We start from the raw sequence: 20728 nt of genomic DNA, 5'->3' as shown, positions 1-20728 counted from the left end.
GCGTCTACTTAACATGCATGTCACTGTGTACAACATCTGGGGCGAAATAATGAGATTTCTGTAATGTCTGAATGTGTTTGCATACACACAAGCATTTAATTACCGAAATGAAACTGTAAAATAAGACGCCAAAATAAATTTTCCGACAACTAAAGAACCCCCCCCCCCCGTGTGCATGACGTCCCGTCCACACTTACCACCGGCTTGGGTTTGCTCAGTTCCACCAGCTTGGCCAGGATGTCCTCTTCAGAAAGCTGGCTGAAGATGTGGGCATCATAGGCCATGGAAATAGAGATCTCTTCCATCATCTTGGAAGATGCGACTGATGGAAGCCCGCGTCACGTGAAAGTTCTGGGGGTCCTGTGATGACTGTAAGGAAGTCTCACCTTCTCATATCTGTGAGGGTCCTGCAAACACGCCCCTTATCAACCTAGTTTTGCTTGAGGGGGAGGAGCTGAATAAGAAAACTTTCAGTCCATACGGTTTCACTTGCTTGGTTTCAGGTGGGGTTTGCCTTATCCTTTATCCAGGATCAGAGAACACAAAACTCTGGTGCTTCCAGGGACGTTTCCAGATCGTTCTGTCCCAGAGCAGATTATGTCAGCTACTGTTAAGCTATTTGTATAATTGCAAAATTCTAGATAAGGAAGATGAGCTCCCCTCCCTTTTCAGTGCTTTATAGCGTACGTTCAGGGTCCTGCCCTTGCCGTTTATATGTTTACGGTGTCATACCTTGAAATCCACAGCCCGTGTTAGAAAGAGTGGTGATCACGTAGATCCCGGGGGCGGCCACACGTATGAATGAAACAATCCAACACTCCGAGTGAGGCGTGTATTCCAGTCTGTGAGTTTCCAGAGTAAATCTGAAGGAGGGATCTTGAAAATATGCAAAATATGCTTGAGAAGTCTAGTACTGCTTCACCAGCAGGTTCATCGCGCCATCATACTAATAAGAAAAACACTGCAAAAACTCAAATATGCAAAGATACCGTGTCCCTAAAACAGAGAATTCACTAAACGGCACAATGGATAAAAATACTCCGACCGCAGCCTTTTGTGACGTTAAGTAAATGCGATCTACAAAAAAACATTTGTTGGTCTTTTTTTTTATTTATTTATACCATTTTCACACAGTCTTTTTGATGTATTTTGATGACGGTCTGGATGTAGAAACGATTGACCAGAGTGACACCTGACTCAAGGTTCTTTGGTATCCACAAACGTTTGGTCCAACTTTTAAGGGATTGTGATCCTTAATATCCCAACTGATTTGCTTCTTTAGTCTTCTTGCAGTTCAAACAGGAAGAGATCGCCACTTTTTTTCATCTTTCCTCTTGTTTCCTGCACGCCGGCTCCATTATTAGCACACAGAGCACCGTTTGTATTGCAAAAGACCGTGGCGAGACGCACACCCCATGCATTGGGCAGCGGGAGGAAGACAGGACGGGCTGTTGTTACACAGATAACATAGACTTTTAATAGGCTGAAGGAGGAAGCATCTGATGGCAGGCAGGAGATCAGAACAATTTCACGCAGCCATTAACTCATTGGTCACCGGACTCCACTTAGCACTGCTGCTTGGCTCGTCGGATGCAGTAAAATGCCTTATACATGTCAGACCTAGAGACACACAGGAGAGACTGACATGCGAAGTGTAACCAGGATGTAAGGAAAGCAGCAAGCACCTGCCTGCTGTCCTCATCTCATTGGGAGAACCTGCTCCCTCCCACCAGACATTGTGCTGCTGTCACAGCCCGCAGCGCGCCGCCAAATACCTTTCAAGTGCTTATTCAGAACGATCTCGTACCCAGCACAATGCCTGCCGGAGAACCTCCGCGCTGAAGACAGGAGGAAGATGACACCTGTTGCGGGAGGTGAAGGAGCTGCAGCTTCCCAGAATTCCCCCGACTTATCTGCCTGCCGCCCAGCAACAGGGAGCTGGGGATTTAGGCGGCACAAACAAGCAGGATGAGCGGCACGTAACCAGCCTTCTGTGCCGTTAACGATAAAAAAATGGCATTCTGTGACCAAGGCTAGGGGAGGGGAGTGATTACACAGACGCGCGTAGATGTACACAGCAACGTTTCCTTAAAGAAACAGCTCAAAGAAATATAAGCAGGAGGAACGCAGCCCTCTCATATACTTCCCCGCATTAATCACATCTCCCGTATAACGTATAATATAATGTATGTGCGCAGCTGCAGAGCCAACGCTCGCCAGCCGGTCCTGCCAACTCATAATCTTTGGCTTCGCCCTTGGAGGGGAAGGAGTTAAAGTACAAGATGATACATTTTAGTTGGTTTCCTGCCAACTACCTTAACACTTTCAACGCCAGGTGAGCACATACTGCTCGGAAGCTATTTTAATAGAGCTATTTTAATAGAGGACTTGCAGCCATATGATATGAATATAATATAAACTGTTCCATACAACAACTGCAAAGGAAAATGGATATAGAAGCTTACGTAACACTACATCCGGACAAAACAATTGTATCACCTTTTACTAAAGACTCTAATATATATAATATATATATTTATATACACAAACATACACATTTGGCATGATATACATCCTGCAACATATTACATTAAGAAGTGATTTACTATAACAGTTTCAATATTTCTATACACTAATCTAGGCAACAAAATGCAGGAGATCAGAATAATTCCAGGCAGCCATTAACCGATTATTTGCTGGTTTTAACTCTGATATTACGTATAAAGACATTAGGGCGCTCATGGATCCAGAAGTGCGTGAAAGCGATGGTCTGCAGGGCAGACTTCTTTTCCTTTCAGCTACCGCCAGCTCATTGTGTCTGGATTTTAGGAATATCTCGCAGACGTGGGAAGCCTGCCCTCCAGGGGCAGTCTGAAAAATTGCTTGAGCAAAAATGTCAGATTGCTGTAATATAAATGACTACTGCAATCAAAAGAGCATCCTCAGGCCCGCTAAATGGCGCTGATTTGTTCAGCTCAATTACATCACAAATGGGCCACAAACGCTGGAGCCTAACACTTGCTAGAAGCAGCTTCTTTCTCAGCGCTGAATACGGGAACTGATAGTGGAATAAAAAACATATAGCAAAGGAACTCAAGAGCGTTCTCTGCTTGGATGTAAATCTTGTAACTTGGTACATCACACTGATTTATAGCTCGCCAGCAGTTTCCAATAGCGGATGTCACATCTAAGCCACAAATACGCAAGTAACGGTTTTGGGTGAAGAGACGAGACGAGGTGTTATATCCCTTCTAGTTTCGCAGATCTCGGGGCTGCCTGCTTCAAATTTGACATTAGATAATTTTGCTAACGGGAGGTTGGATTCCATTCAGGTTGGAACACAGAGCAATGCAACAAGCTTCTCGGTACTGCGGCACTGGAAGGGTTACATTATTATTATTTATTGTTTTATATAGCGCCATCAAATTCCGTAGCGCTGTACAGTGGGACATAAGCCATGCCTATGTAAAGTGGTGTCAGAGGTAATGAAATCCAGCCCCATAATGGGAACTTCCAGAAAATAAACGGCTAATGGGACAGATAATGGGGAAAATGCCGCCAACTATCTATTTGGCTCTATTTACATCCCATGGCACCAATTGCTTTGTTCTCTTCCTGTAACATGGCAAATTTGTTTCAAAACTGAATTACCCGGCTCTGTATAATCATGACTTGATTTACTGACACAATCCAGAATGGTTTCATTCTTAGAGCAAACTGGCCCACAGGCAAATCAATGGAAGGGTTCTGTGTCTTACTTTTGGGCTACAACTCTAATAAGTGTTTCTCAAGGGTTAAACCATCTTCATCCACCATCCATAATCTTTATAAAATATTTTCTTGTAGGACATTTGGAAATGTTCCCATGTTCTTTTCCATAGTTTAAGGTGGAAACAAACCCTCTCCCAGAACTAGCCACGTGCCAGCCAGCACGCGGATGTATTTGTGACATTCTCGGATAACCAGGATTTATAAGGAGGTGTTCACATGAAGGCGCTTGCAGCCATATTAACTGCAACAGCGTGATTTACAAAGCTCGCACGGCATCATGTGCGGTCATCGGGTACACGATGCAACTCGGAGAGGGCAGCAATCTGCTACAAATAATTCATATTCCTGGCCCATTTATTTAAAGCGATGAAGCTAACACAACGGGGTGATTTCTAACGGGGTAGAAATTCCTGTGAAGGGGATCCAAATTGGTTCTTGTGACAAAGCAATAAAATCGGACAGCATTAGCATGTTTATGACGGTTGCGTCAGCCTACCAAATCGGTTATATTTCTGCTAACCGTGGCACAGTTTAGTTATAGGCCCCGCTGTGCTATAGCATCTCTGCTTCCTAAAACACGGAGGACAAGCCCATCGTTAGATTAATGGCGTCTCCCTACACCTGCTGTGTGGAGGAGCGGATGCTCCTTAGATAAGATGCAGTAACATTCATACCACCTTGCAGTGTTTTGACAACCACAAGTAATACTCATTGATGTCTATAATTACTCATGATAAAGTTAGTGATACTAAAGATATTGTCATGAACTGAAGCTAATCATCTGCCTCACCGTTCAATGCTGTCGAGCTTGCGCAACTCAGCTGGCGTGTTCACCAGAGATGATCAGATGCTTTCCCCAATCATACCTGAACACAAAAGCGCGATGGCAAAGACACAGGACAGCATGGTATACAGACACTAAAAGTCGCTGACCTGCATGTGGGACCCACACCTGTCATTATGGGCACCGATCAGTGTATAGGAGGCAGATAATGCCGATATTAAGTGGCGCAGATATGGAGAAATTTAATATTCTTCATAAACTATATGCATCGCAAAGAACAGGTGTGTGTGTGTTTGTGTGTTTGTGTGTGTGTGTGTGCCAGTTTTCTGGGTTAAAACGGAACTCACTGTGGCAAAATTGAAGTGTTGATTCACCAAAATAGAATGGTGATATTTTTTGGGACACATACATTTCACATGTTGTCAGCCATATGCGTGATGTTAAACTCAAAGAAGGGAATCATCCCACACACACCACAGGACAGCACTTCGCATGTTTTGGTCAGCAATAAATGAAAAATGCATGTGCCCTGAAAAAATAAGGCTGATGTAGTCACCCTACCACACAGTTCATCACTCATCTCACATTCGCCTACCGAGTGACTATTGGATCTATTCAACAAAGAGGGAGTCAGCAAGAGAGTTGCAGTTTCATCCCACAGACCTCAGTATACATAAGAATGGTTCATGCACATTTGCCGAGACGGTCCTTTATAATGCATAGTGAATTCAGGGAGTAGAAACCACAACTCTCCTGCCAACTCCCACTCCAGCGAATAATCTCCAAGGTGATGATAGAAAGAGGACTTCAATGATTTGAATTGTGCCTAATTAACAAATAGGGTGAAATATTAATTTCATTTTAAGACATTTATAGAATTTATTTCCTGTACAAACACTCGAACCCGATAAAATACGTTCCAGGACACTAAATTGAACCGACATGCTGATGGAAGAATTTATCCTGCATGTGGTGGGGAAGGATATTAATCTTGCAGGTTTGGTTCAGTAGCATGTGAACGTCTAACACATTTCAGCTGGAACCAGACTTCATTGTTGACAAAACCTACCAAAAATCTCAAGGCCACCTGAAACTAGTTGGGCCCAATCAAGGTGTTGCTAGTATCGGCTTTACACTATGGGAACCGGCATTTTCAGCGGTTACATAATGAAAACAAAGAAATGCTGAGAACATTTTGAAGTACTATTTATGACTTCAATGGAAAATGGGAGTATGCTGCTGCAGAAAACGTCTCCATTATCATACAAATTATAGCGGGACTGTGAATGCTACATTAGCCTTTACAATATTCAGAGACTGAGCAGTTATGAAGTCAATGAAACACAACTATGTGTAGAACATGGCGTGAGGCATCTTCAGCTCATCACTAACCCCTTTTAGATACCCAGCAGGCTTTCTCTGCTTACAAGAGCCTACTCTTTCGTGTCCTTGTCATCTGATATTATGTAGCATCAAAGATCAGAGGTCTGGGACCACCACTTACAGAAGACTACCGTTCTGTGGGTTCTAGGCTTTAAAGGTACCGCGTCCCAGGATTTTTACTTGAGCTACCAACAAGCATTCACATGTGAGCAACTCCGCCATTGGTCATCTAATAAAGGTTATGTCACCAATGATTCTCTCTGCTATAATTATTACTTATTTTATAGAAGTAGACTAAACTATAAACACTTTCTACATATGTAGTCTCCTAATGAGCAATGCGATGCATTCGTTGGTGGGAAGGCTATTACAGCGTGTGTACTACAGCACTCTGAATGTATCACAAAGCCTGTTCTTATAACCCATATATTTATACCAATCCATGGGGAACACGTATAAAATGCTATTCTGCAGTGTGGCCTTATCGCCATAGCAACCAATGGAATGGTCCAATCAGCAGAAGCATTCCAATGGTTGCCAAGACCACCTATATGTTATGACCCATTTTCAAACTCTGCACAAAAACTATGTAACCCTTCAGTATTTCTCCAAACCTTTAACTATAACATGAAAATTATGCAACATTTGAGTTACATCTATCTCTTAGACTTCTTAGGAGATCTCTGTTTCTATGGAATTACAGGTAATGTAACTTGCGCCCTGAACATAGGTCAGCTGCGATATATATGATAATTATCTTTGTGCTGCCTCCAAGATGGAATCGTTAGGCCAACAGCCTTAACCGGCACCAACACAAGCTAGAATACGGCTCTGTGTGCCGAGGAAATACACACCGGATATGGTTGTATTGGTTTGGCCCACATGCCATAAGACACTGTATGCTATAGTATGCTCCCGGAGCAAGTGCAAAGAAAGCACTGAGCGGTCATATGAGGACGGGGGTACGTAGAATTACCATGTTTCATTAATAATATAGTTAACGCAGACATCTTTAAATAATGTAAAAGAACATGGAAAAACCGTTACAGCCAGCAAAAATAACCATCTGGGCGTGATGGGGGCATAAAAGCAGCAGAGATACAGATTATTCATAATGGTTTATAACAGGCACAATTAAATACATTCTGAATATCACCATTAGGATAAAACTATCCATATTCAGTCTTATTTGCGCGTATCTAAAAGATCTGCTGATCATGTCGGTGAGAACCTGCAGGAAGAGGTAAGAGATTTGAGTGCTCTGAAGATGCAGCTCCACAGACCTCAAGCAAAATGATATTCGGGCTCATGACACAAAGAATGGATTCAATTGTATATGACGAGAAAGGAAAGCAATTAAATATATATATATATATATGATTAAACTGGATTAACAGAAAGTAAAATAAATGGTGTGCAAATGATATGGAAGAGACGGTGAAGCTGCTGGGTTGGGTGGGGGCAGGGCTCTCTACACATACGGGTGTGGCTGGCTATCAGTGGGTGGAGCCAAACACCTCACCACTAACTCAAAATACAAAAGACCCCATAACTAATCTGCAGTGTTACCCAGACCCCCAGGGGTAAAATGGAGGGATCCAGATGTAATTACAAGCACCATAATACCAAATGATTGTTTTTAACCAGATGATATCATCACTAACATGTGACATCATTTTTAACATGTAATTACTCTGTGCCAGAATGATTCTGCCAATTACTGATTACAGGATGATAGAGATTGCTATATTTGCTATTGATACATATTACAATCAGCCACCCCTTCATATACAATATTTCAATTTATGTATAAATGCAAAGCCAAAATGAAACATTCAAGCAGACTTGGTTACAATAATATCTGCCTGTAAAGGAGATCACATTAGGCTTACTCTGTGAATCATGATGGAAACGGCCTGTCAGAGAGGTATACTAAGGGCTTTATCTGGCGTGACACGCCATCACCAGGGTAGTGTCCTCTCCACACTCCCCATCATGGGAAAAGACAAATTACAAACACTGTCCAAACTTTAATCATGGGACACGCTATGCATTTGCTTGCTTTACCACTAACGTGTCGCTGAGTATACCAGCAGCACAAGAGGAAAGCACATTCACAGGGCCAGATGGGTGACAACAGTGTTAACCCTAAAAGGCATAATCAATAGCAATACAAGGAGTGGGGGATGCTGTTGAAACACCGTCCAAATAACGGTACAGATATAACTCGCAAACAATGATTGAGAAGGAGAACAAAAACAACCAGAATCCGACTGACAAGACAATTGCCCATGGGCCTAAGTGTACGTAAGCTAAAAAAACTTTATTTGAAATACTTTTATTGCGATTTGGTTGAATTAATAAAATTTTACAGGAAGTAAACAATATTAAAGCAATAGGGGTTCTAAATATCAATGAGAATTTGGATCGCCCAAAAGGAAAAAAGTTTTGCTTCATTAAAGCATGCCAGCAAGCGTTATAATGCAGCTCAACCTTAACATAAAACAGTCTGTCCAGTCAGTCCTGAACCTATGAGAAAATATATATATATATACACATATTGTTACCTTAATGTTGCAAGCCTGCTCCATCAACCTCCTTGCATTCTCCTCTGCGCGATAACGCTTTGGCAGCTGGACACGGAAAAATTTTAGGGCTCCCTCAAAGTCAGCCTGAAGAAGGTCTTCTTTGGAAGTCTGCAGAAGCGAGCAAAGGCAGTAGTTTAAAAGCTTGAGGTATTATATGCAGGTAACGGATTTAGGAAGAATCAACAATAGATTGGAAGCTTGTGAGCCAGGCCCACTTTAATTTATATATCGGTTTGTCAATTCCAGTTTTGTCATATCCTTTGAATGTATAGACTACGGGTGTCCAACCTGCGGCCCTCCAGCTGCTGCAGGACTACATCTCCCATACACGTCAGCCAGCCCCTTTGTTGAAAGAGCATTATGGGAGCCCTGCAGCAGCTGGAGGGCCGCAGGTTGGACACCCCTGGTATAGACTGTAATAAGAACTGCGGAAATTATTGGCGCTATATAAATAGTAGCATATATATATATATATATATATATATGTATATATATATATATACACACACACATACATACTCAACTATTTAGGCCTTGATTATATACACACAGTATATTCATATTTACTCATGCCACCTATAGACAAATATTGAAAGTTACAAAACGTCCTTTCACAGGTATAGCAACAGCTGTCAATTTAAATAGAGTTTCATTAATGTGATGTTTTGCTTCACATAAATGCCAATTTACATAAAAGGAATGTTCTGGATGAATCGACGTTCCATTTACCTCGCTTCAAATATGATGCTTTTGCAACAGTTTTAAAAATATTTCCATAAACCGCTGTTACAAATTCAAGGTTTTACAATCCAATTGGCTCAAAGTATTATTTTTGACTGTAGTTACCAAGATATTCTTGCGACTGGGTTTCCCATCACCCAAATGTTTGTATTATCTGACACTGAACAACCAGTATCCCTTAAGGGAAGAAGACATGGCTCATTCTTATCCCTAGGCTCTCAAGCTGAATAATCAGGACTCCCCAACAGGGCAGGATTTTGTGATCTCCTTGCAAGATGTGGATTTGTTTAATATGCAACAATCCGTGAGGTTTTACAGAATTTTATTTTGGTAAGGTGAGGAGTTGTAGCACATGTACTTAGTACCGAGAGATCAACAAGTGAGGAGTATCAGACAATATACTGACATAGGTGTTCACGTCCACTGATCTCAACGTCGGCTCAGTAGAACAGATGCCGATTTATTGACCTATTTAACAAACCTAGTGAATGCAGCAAGATGTTTTGGCTGATAACTGAAAGAGGTGTTTCAATGAGGTCTAGTCAAGGAGCTGGAAATAAAGTGACCTGAGAGTTATGTACAATGTATACAGAAAAGCCTGGGACCAAAAAAGTAACATGAAATGAGTTAGTGTAGCAGTAGTGGTATCATTGAGATGGTCTCATATACAAAGAACGATAGCAGCTAGGATGCACTTCAATGACATAAGGATGAGGCAACCAAGCACCGAGATGCGGATGTGACCAGACGTGGCACGTTACCTTAAACGTAAATGGCCAAATGCCATGTCATCAGTGCAGCTAATGGAAAACCAACAAGTTGGCGACATGAATATGGTACACAACATGTTCATCTAGAGGTGTATGCTTTCCTTTAAAAAGCATATAATAGTTGGGTTTTATGTCCATGTAATCTTAAGTATAGGTATGAGAAAGAATAATAACGGTAGCTTGCGCTATGTGAATCTGCTCTGCTTGGTGATATAATTATCAGTGTTCTAAATCAAACACTCAGATGCTCATCAATCTCCATAAACAGTTGGGGTTTTAGAGAAGCCTAACAATAATAAAGGTATATAACCTACTGGCTAAGTCGCACCGAGTCGCCTGAGCTTGTATAAGAAGCTCCCACCAACCTTCAATTTTACTGAGAGAGAGAAAGTCTATAGAATATTAGGTATAAGAGAACACCGCTCCTCACTGAGTGCCAAGGATGACCATAAATGATGCTAGAGATCTCCTATCCAGGTCAAGGTAATTTACAATGAATGACAAACTGTACTTACAGCGACAGAAAAACATTTCACCGCCTGTCATATTTTTGAAATGCTACGCCTTGCCAGCTCAGGAAATAAGGACACTTTGATCAACATTTGCCACATTAGCTGCTTTGGACCACATCTGGGGTCTAATTATTGGCTTCTTTTTAACAAACTTGGAATTGGCTACTGTATAAAATGTGCAAACTAATTATTTTCTTGAATATTATTTTTATTTGTGGCTTCTTTCAGGAACCCTGCAAATATAAAATGGAGTGCCGGGGGATCTTTATGTATAGAGTAGGTTAAATTGTGCTGATATAAACACAAATACAGCATGATATGGGTCACAGAAAGGTTTTGTAGCGTGCCTATCTCTGCATCACATGACTAATTTATGTGAATTTGCATCATGTGCTTAATGCCCTTTAGAAACATGGCTGTGGCCAGTGTTGGATGTGAGCATCAGAGTCCTGGCATGACCTTCCTCTAAACACCGGTAACATAGGAAGTTCTGGTACGTGGGGTGGGGAGTGCAGATAAACACACAGCGATGTTAACATATCAATGCATGTGTCAATTGTACAGTATACTGTATATCTTCAAGTAGTTTCCCTTCCCAGCTCTGAGAGGCATGGCGGAAATATCCTGACATACTGAGCAGAGAGAATTACCACGGACTAAACAGTAACATGACAGCCAGACAGCTGCAGTGATGTTCGGTTGAAGCAGGCGGCTCGAACAGGTGCTACATCTGCCAAAAAAGAAGCGGTAACAGGTATTGGGACATGCTTTGGACCCTTGACGACTCAGGTAGCCATAAGGCTAGACTGTTGTATCCTAAGATGACAAGGCCCAGTTTCACTGCTCTGAGTGATACCTTCAGTCAATTCATGATTTATGGGCTGATAATCACAAGTACATCAAGTGCTACAAGCTGGACAGAACAGAGGGGTGATAAAAAAAGACCACATATAACAGCGTAGGGGGGCCAGTGTCTACATATGACAAACTCATGCAGAATGAATACATGCAGTCCCTGCTTCCCTACTGGGGGAGAAAAAATGACGATGCAACAAGTCTCTCACCGCCAGAAGTCGGGGCACAAATAAACGATGCCCCATGCCCAGAAGCTCCAAGACGCGACAGGCGTACTCGTTGACAAAGTTGCTTTTCTCATCTTGAATGTCTTGTGACTTTTTCACAGGAGGGGAAAGCTTGGGGGCTGGAGAGGTAAATGGAATCCTTTCCTCCATGACCCGCTGATGGAGGTTCTCAGAGATAACCCCTACTTTATCAATGCAAAGATGCGGAGATGGATGTCAGCAGGAGGAAGCCGAGAGATGCTGCATTGAGTCTGGTGCTTGTGTGTGCCAACGTCGGGCATTTACAGCATGGTACACCAGCCTGCTTCAATGCACATGGAAAGCAACGCCGGGAGCAAGAGGAGCAGAAAACCATTGGGAACCCGTAAGAACGAACAAAATAAATAACAACAACATCAGTTCGGAAACAAAACTGCGAACGTCAGGGATGAGCTAAGCGGAGAGTGAGAATGCAGAGGAGACAGCCGGGCCCAGCTGCTAAATGTGTGTGTGCTGGGCTGAGCTGCAGCGACGAGGGATGAGATCACCGCATCTACAGGAGCTGCTGCTGCTGCCTCTCATCATGAATCAGTAATGAAGAAGGGAGGAGCGGGGACCTGAATGACCAGGAGATGAGGGAGGATGCCTGCGAAGAGATGCTGTAATCACCAGCCAATAGCATTGATTCTGCCCACACGCCCCACCCCTGTCCATTTCACATTTTTATTTTGCTTATACATTCCCACCCTCTCGCCGGCATCGGTAGCTACGGGACCGGCTTCTTTAATACTGATGTATGTTATCCCTGGGGACATCCTAATTTAAAAAAAAAAAGAGAAGCAGAATGTTAATAAGGGCCTGAGGATCTAATTAGCATACCTTCCAGAAATGATGTCACTGAGCATACACACCTTGCATTCCATTATATATCCACCGAGATACCTATTGTAAAGTGCTGCTGCATGCAGTGTTTGCAGTGATTACCCGGTATACAAATAAATGACAAACTGCTACAGGAAAATCTTCATGTCTAGAAAGCCGAGGATGTTATTTTATAGATCATTTTAGATTGAAGGTATTTCCTGGTGTGATGAAAAAAATGAACACAAGTAAAGCAATAGTGCCCTCTAGTGTCAGACAGTATACTGCAGCCCAGCAGACAGCATTTTCCGCCTTCCTTTTGGAGTAAAATACTGTATTCTTGCAAATATTTCCTGCGTGTGGATATTAAAATGACACCAGTTCTTGTTCCAGCTGTGTGAATAGCAAAGGTCGCTAATCAGGGTCAGGGAGGCTAAGACAGAAAAAACTCATTAACTTGGTTTGTTGGCAGGTGGTACCAGATCTGTACTAGCCCAACGCTCAATGCCCAGGGATTCGCATGTAATGTTTGCTACGTTACAATAACAATCTCATTTATCTTAAATGTGACCGTTGCTTCGGTATATCTTTTTAAGGAAGTATTACTGGATGCCAAGAGACACAGTGGTTTATCGTTAATATGACGCGCACACCCTGGTTTGGAGGCGCTCTCATATAACACCGCGTTGGCTTACATTTATATGTGTCCAGAACCTTATCACCGAATCATGTCACCGGCTGCACAGGGAGACTAAATACCCACGTAAAGCGGGATGTCTGGGATCACCTTTATAGCCATAAAATGTAATTAAAGTTAATAGTAAGCTGGAAGATTCAGTTTGTTCTTAGTAAAGCAAAATGTAAATTGTACTTCTTGGAGTGATTATACTGAAATAAAGCAACGGTAATCCACGTGGATTCAGACTACAGGTCAGCGATGGAGAGGGACCACCAAGTGGAGAAAGAATATAAACATAGCGCACCCACGTGGGCCGAAGTGTTAAAAGGGGAAGTCTAAAATAGATATTGTCTGAGTTTTTCATACAGTAATATAGCATTGGCTTATTGAGGACTAGGATGGCAGGTCCAAGGGGGCCGGAGGTCCCCATCGCAAACCAGGCGTCATTCTCTTTGGTGATCAGGTCTCCTGGTGTGCTGCTGCTGAATGGTGAATCCCTGATCCCAAGCAGCCCATTGACACCGTGCGGCATGGCCTCCATACACTACTGTAAAAGGTACTTCATGCCTTTATGTAATGGAGCGGTAAATAAATCACTGCCCAGAAGACCTGGCTTCTGTTTCCCTTTGTTCAAATATATATATATATTGGTTATCTTGTTGGGCAAAGATAACAAACGTAAACACACATAGATAAAGAGCCCTTCTACAGCTGCTACCAACACGGCAAAAACCTGTTACTGGAACAGAGAATAACTATTTCCACATGATACTAGTATTGTACTTGCTCACCTATTGCGGAGAAGATAAACACAATAATAAAACCTGGGAAGCAAAGCACTCACATAAAGCATTTCCCCAGTTTAATCGGTTCAGACGGTTACAAACAAACCATTATGCTCCGATTCGTTAGCATTATTATTACACTGGATTATATTGTTATGTTAAAAACTACAACAATAAAAGAGTCAGAAAATCAAACATGCGCCCAAGAACACAAATCCTCTTCTCCTGTAATCTTATAGTCCATTTTAATGTTACTGTTAATTTCCTCTGTCCCCTATTGTAACAGTGCAACGGAATTCGCTGGCACTTTATAAATCAAACGTAAATGTAGTGATCTGTACATTCCAGGTGACACTGGGCTCGTAGGTCTCCAAGGGACCCCAGGTCAAAAAAATAACGGTCCTCAATATAGAGGCATGGGAGTAAAATGGGTGATGAGTGAGACGAAACTGGTGAGACATGCTTTAGCATGACCAGAATATATGAATGGGTGGGCCATAGGCAAGGGTTAGGGACATTACCACCAAATCCAAACCTATTGCTTCCTGCAGCTCCCCTACTGAATGGAAGCGCCCATAGGCACAGATGTCTCTGCTGCTCTCATACTGCAACACCACAAACTCAGTGACTGCTCCCTCTGGTGGCAAAGCAGGCACAGTGCAGGGCTGGTAGCGTCAGGTTCAATGGCTATGAACTTTCAATAAGCCTGCCTCCTACTGAATGCTCGCCGAGCCAGTGCTGTGGCTGTCTGGCAGTATGCATTTCACAGAGCAGTATATGTGTTTATCTATCACACTACCATCAGCAGAGTAACACTTCCTTAATTACATCTAAGCCTCTGACCTTCAAGATTATGTTCTCTTGTGCTAACATTTATTCTCCTTTGAAACACTTCAGTGGCTTCTCCCTGTTTTTTTATGCATATTAAAATACCCACAGAGTCCATTAATATCCATTGTTTTTAGCGGGACAGTAAACTGTCACTTTAAGCAGATTTTTCTTTTTTCTTTTTTTTTTTTTTTTTTTTTTTTAGAAAGCATAACTGACATCCCTCTCGGGATTCTTCACAGTCCTGTCATACCAGCTTCTCACTTGCAATTGACCAGAACAGAAAAATGTCCTCCCATCCTCTCGATATAGCGTCCAACATCTGGACCAAAACAATGAAAGACGACAATGACAGTCATTCTGAAACGATGCGGTTTCAGTGTTCTCAGAGGGGACAGCTTTTCTAAATTGAAGATTAAGATGATAACGTTGGAATAATGATGGATTAAAGAAAAAAAGGACATATTTATAGAAAGCCATTCAGGACAGACTCAGGGAAGCCGATCTGGAGTTCTGGTTCGGGGTTAAAGAGACTCTCCAGCTGTACTCTGCTCTTTAATGCCTATAGCAGCTGCCATCTTTAAATTAATGTGCGAATCATGAGTTGTTGGTCTGGTCTTGGGTTTTAGATAATTTTATGTCTATCACGCATGTTTAAATTCCCTCACTGTATTAGCCTCTACCACTTCTGCTGGGCGGTTTCACTTACCAACCAGCTTCTCACATTACATCTAAGCCTCTGGCCCTCTAGTTCTAGATTATGACCTCTATTCTAACATTTCTCCTCCTTTGAAACAAACTTCTCATGAAAGGGTCAGACACCAAAGTATTAGTAGTATTAGAAATTCTACCTTTACCTTAATCAAGAATGTTTGTTAGATCTTAAGGTATTAAATACATGGTTTTGGTGCAGTAGACTTTTTTTAATAATATATATTTTTTTTTTTTTTGCAGTCTCATATCTAATAATATGTCATTAACCTCTCCATGTTTCAATACTATACTTCACATTAACATGCTCCGAATATATATATATATGTATATATATGTTTTTTCTTTGATCATACTTCCATGAGCATATGACATAATACTAAGTACAAACAATAAAAAGCTTGAAAATAACAAAAAAAAAACATAAAAGTAATGTCAAGTATGGCTGTCGCTTACACACATATATGAAGAACTTATAGAAACGTTGACACGGGTACACGCTTATATGGGGAGTGATTAATTTCTGAAGTGCATTTGAGCAATCTGTACTTCTGATTAAATCAAATCTAATTGCAAAACCAGCTATAATTGGTTCATTGCTATGATAACCTACATGTTTCAGAACCTACACAGTTACTTATCCACCTACATAGCTCCGAGCACAAATCCCGCTGTGACTCAATCAAAAGTAAGCTGAGTCACGAACATGATCTAAAAAATACCCCACAAAGGTACGTTTGGTGCAAATGCTGCACTCTCATACACACGTTTTATGTAAGATATCATGGAACACGAGAAGAAGCGCTCTCCTCCCAGACTATATTTCAATGTTATATCTGTAGCAACTATGTTTCCACATTCAAAGCGCATTAGGATTAGAATGAGCTTCATACGAAGGCCACGGATGGACGTTTTATTGTACGTTACATGGTGTCATTTCAGTACTGCACAGTCTACGTCAAATCTAGGGGAAAAAGCTACCAAACAGTCCAAGAAAAGAACAGATATTCATAAAAAAGCTGAAAACTTACCTTTAAAAGAGCCAGCGCCACATGGAAGATGATACTCAGACCCTGGGGAGGAAGAGGTTCATACATCAATAGCAAGCTACGGGCTCGTGACATGTTATGTACGTTTAGCGAGGAAATGCTTTCTGACAGCTACGGTTTAAAACAGGTTCTGCTTCTAGCGTCCCATCATAACACGAGAACACATGACACAAACTCAGATATTTTAGGAAACAAAGTTATTGGTTCCTAAAGTGAATATAAATATTAAAGGGGGGCTTCTGTTTCTTTGTCTTGTATGGGGCATATTTATTATGTCCGTTGGGTACCCAACAACAAGGCCCTAAATCGGTTTTTAATCTTTGAACCTATTAAAGGTTTGCACGTGTGTTCCTTAGCTGCTGGTTTCTCAGTGTAATTTAGTTGTGTGTCACCTTTACGTGCTGTATGTGAAGCCAGAGTATTGTCACAAATACAGACATCTCTTTCTATCTTAGCAACAATACATGGCTTGCACGAGGATATTTGATGCCATTTGTGGCTTAAATCTTTAAATGACTTCATTGCACGCGGCATCACATGTGATACAATCCATACTGCTTCCCATCTCCAAGAGAGCTGAGAGAACTGGCCCCACAAACAGAGGACCATGGGCAAGAACTCACATAATACACTGAAATAAATGATCATTTTTATGATGTTACACAATATATACACATATATACAGTGAAGGAAACGTTTGTCCACCTGACAAACCCACTGAGAACCTCCTTCCCTCAGGCAGGGCATTGAAAATGTGTCGTAGATGGGCAGTCCAGCATGACAATGACCCAAAACACACGGCCAAGGTAACAAAGGAGTGGCTCAAAAAGAAGCGCATTAAGGTCCTGAGCTGAAGGTTCGAGTTGCCAAATGAGGATCTGCAGTGGAGTGGGACAAAATCCCTCCTCAGATGTGTGCAAACCTGGTGGCCAACTACAAGAAACGTCTGACCTCTGATTGCCAACAAGGGTTTTGCCTCCAAGGACTGAGTCATGTTTTGCAAAGGGGTCAAATACTTATTTCACCGAGTAAAATGCAAATCAATTCATAACTTATTTGAAATGTGTTAATCGGGATTTTTTTGTTGTTATTCTGTCTCTCAGTGAGACTGATCATGTCTTTGTCAGTGGGTAAAAGTACAGAATCAGCAGGGGATCAAATCATTTTTTCCTTCACTGTACACATATACTCGTTACATCCTTAGCACAATAACTAAAGGATATCACAGTATGGTGGGAGTTCTCCTTTACATTTTTGAGATTAGATCCAGACACCACTTGGGGGCAGCATAAGAGTAACTCTGCCACCAGCTCTGTGCAAACCAATACTTAGAGGTGATGTGACTATTCGTGCCAGGAAGGCTAACTCTTTTCTCTAAGAAATTCAACGATCTGAAAACACCTTATTCACAATGAATTGGGAATCGAATTAAGAATGCAGCAGTACCTCTCAAACCATTGTAGCGTCTATTATGTTTTATAGATATTTTGTTCACGTACGCCCTTTCAGGAAGGTGCACTAATAATACACTAAGGGTGGAAGAAGATCTGAGCGATGGGGCACAAAGATTGTTCTTCTGTATTCTTTCCCATACAGGCACATAAAAAATAACGAAAAGCCCCATCTCAACCCATTAACTCTAAATAACATATGGTAAAACCCAAAAACACAGAATTATGGCGTTACCTCTAAAAGAAGAAGGTCCATGATGTGGAACACCATGCATAGTGGGAACTTGGCTGTAAACAGGCTAAGGAACCACTGAGAGGCATACATATGAGCTTCCAAATTCAGCGAAACAAAGTGGGAATAGAGATCCGGGATCTGTTCCTAGAGAGAGGGAGAAACACAGAAAGCATTGTATTCACTGATATACATACAGCTAAGGACAGCATTAAAGGCTCTGTTCCACTAACTCCCTAGCTCTAAAAATCAATGATATTGTCCTTTCTTCTGAGAGTTTAATCCCTCCAAACCAAAAAGATTGATACACAAAAAGAATGCTAAACGTCCTTTTATAGAGATTTTTCTAATAAATGTTAAACATACATCCAACGCAATATCTCAGCAAAATGATTCAGGGCCCTGCGCATCTTTAAAAACATGGGATTAACCTGTTCACTAGATTAGTTTGTGGATCTGCTTGGAAGCCTAATACAAACGTAATCATCCAACAGCGTATTTTTAATACGATTCATTCCATAAATGGGATCGATTTATGACGTGGAAAATTCTAAATCTATATATACACAAAAGTATGTGTGTGTGTTACATATGATATATAATTGGCTAGCAGACTTTTTTTCTTTCTATTAGAACTCGACCATTTTTATTTCTCATGGCATGTTTCATAAGGGAATAACGTTTAGAATGGATTCTCGGACGCACCTTAAACCACCATTAAAAATAGTAGAGCTAGATTAACATGCATGTGCACTAACGAGCCTGCAACCTGTATTCTAGATATAAATTCCCTTCCAGGGATGGATTTTGTCTTTGGTGTTTACTGCACTGGCACAAACAAGATCACAAGAACATGATGTAAACATTGTTAGCATCCAAAAAAGAACACATGTAGGCAAATATCAACAGTGACCTCCTGGCTGTTTGTTTTTTATAAGGGAAAAATATCTGGAAGCAGATGGCCATTATTTTAAGGAAAGGTTTACAGAATATCGACAATAGCATTAGTGGTGCTGTGCGCTTGCATATGTGTACACAAATACGTGGCATGCCGTCTGTGACAAAGCTGACAGTTGCAGTGGGTTTTAAGGCTTCTTTTATGCCAGGTCAATCAAGAGTTCTTGGCTTGACCTGCGGAATTTGCTGCAATACCAAGTCAATGATGGCCCTGGCCGTAGATCAATGCCATCCGAGGGTTTGTAAGATCGGGAAGGATGGGGGATTACAGATTTGAAACCATTTTTAGGGAATTTAAGCACTAATGTATTTGTAATCATGAATATTTCTCTCGTTCACCAATAACCTTATGTAGCTGGGATTAACCCTGAACCCAGCTCATAGGGGAGAATGCACTGGGAGTTATGTGATTACGTGCACCCAATGCTGGCGCACACGCAGACCTAAATCCGCAATCAAATAAGTTGTCATATGCGATGTCCAGGTTATTCCTGTTATGTATTGCTACAGCATAATCTTTGGAAAGCTTAGCTCACCTGCAGCAGACGCTCGAGCTGGTAAAACTTGCAGTGGAGATCCTCAAAGTTATTCTTGTAGAGGTTGCGGAACTGATAATCATACATGATCCTGACCAGCACGCAGAATGCCTGCTCTTCTGGCATCTAAACAGAATAAGAATTGCGTCACTGTAAAGCAGCAGTTGTATGAGGGTAAGCTCGTTGCTAGTGATGGTTAGTTATTTGTGTCAAGCAACCGTGTCATTTACCGACAAATGAACAGAGAACTAACAGGGTTGGGCGCCACTCACTTTATCAAAGAGCGCGCTCAATGAACAGCAAACTTACTTGCAAGCTGAAACATTTCAACTCGCCAACTCCATTCCTAAGGCTTAAAGGGACACTCCGGCCATCATATGTGTGGTTAATTTACGTTTTTGCGGTTGTCCCATATTTCCCCCTTTACTGCCCCCAGCTATTTTCCGTGCAAGAGATGTGTTCAGCTGAACAAATCTCACTCTGCATGATATACTTCCCTCTGGTCAGCTCCAGTGATTCCACAGGAGCTTGCTGTAATCCTCCAACTTTCCTGCCTCTGATTGGCTATTTCAAGCAGCCAACCATTGGCTAGAGTCTTCAAACCACAAAGGAGGGTAGCAACTACAGGGCTGCAGCTTCTACATCAGCTCTTCCCCTTTGAAAAGTACTGGGAGTAGTTTTAAATGCTTTCTTCTTTAGAAGAGCTGTCAGGCACAGTAAGCTGTCCCATGAATGTATAGGAAATACACAGGGATTTCTGGGATGTTTCTCAGTAGTTTAACTGTGCATTATGAAGAGTCACCTTGGTGCATCTTGCAGCCCTTCAAAATAAATTCTTAAAGCAGTGAGATTAAAAAACAGATCTCCCCACACTGTGCATTATGAAAGGCATTATGCTGCTACACACTTGAAAATAAATGTATGCTTCAAACGGACCTAATCAAACGGATCAGTACATGTTACAGTACTGCGTGTGCACGGAGGGTTTATATTTGTGCTGTCTCACGGAAGGACAGTAAGCATTCAGTT

At 41.7% G+C, this 20728-nt stretch overlaps 1 protein-coding gene across 7 annotated transcripts in view; it reads right to left on the bottom strand.

Moving 5' to 3' along the window:
• RABGAP1L (RAB GTPase activating protein 1 like) overlaps positions 1-20728 on the bottom strand; it is a 115709-nt gene that overhangs the window by 27837 nt on the left and 67144 nt on the right. For 4 of the 7 annotated variants that reach the window (XM_053468584.1, XM_053468582.1, XM_053468583.1 and 1 more), the window contains exons 17-20: positions 19700-19825; positions 18210-18353; positions 16506-16547; positions 8506-8634 (exon numbers count right to left, since the gene is read on the bottom strand). In XM_053468584.1, the coding sequence (XP_053324559.1) occupies positions 8506-8634; positions 16506-16547; positions 18210-18353; positions 19700-19825 (441 nt within the window). Of the gene's footprint in view, positions 1-197; positions 998-8505; positions 8635-11613; positions 12168-16505; positions 16548-18209; positions 18354-19699; positions 19826-20728 lie in introns of those variants that run through there. The other 3 variants (XM_053468586.1, XM_053468588.1, XM_053468587.1) reach the window with 3 other exon arrangements.

The sequence above is a fragment of the Spea bombifrons genome, chromosome 6 (assembly GCF_027358695.1).
Source record: "Spea bombifrons isolate aSpeBom1 chromosome 6, aSpeBom1.2.pri, whole genome shotgun sequence".
Classification (NCBI taxonomy): domain Eukaryota; kingdom Metazoa; phylum Chordata; class Amphibia; order Anura; family Pelobatidae; genus Spea; species Spea bombifrons.
Note: the sequence above shows the minus strand (reverse complement) of the source record. Positions and strands in the feature narration are given on the sequence as shown.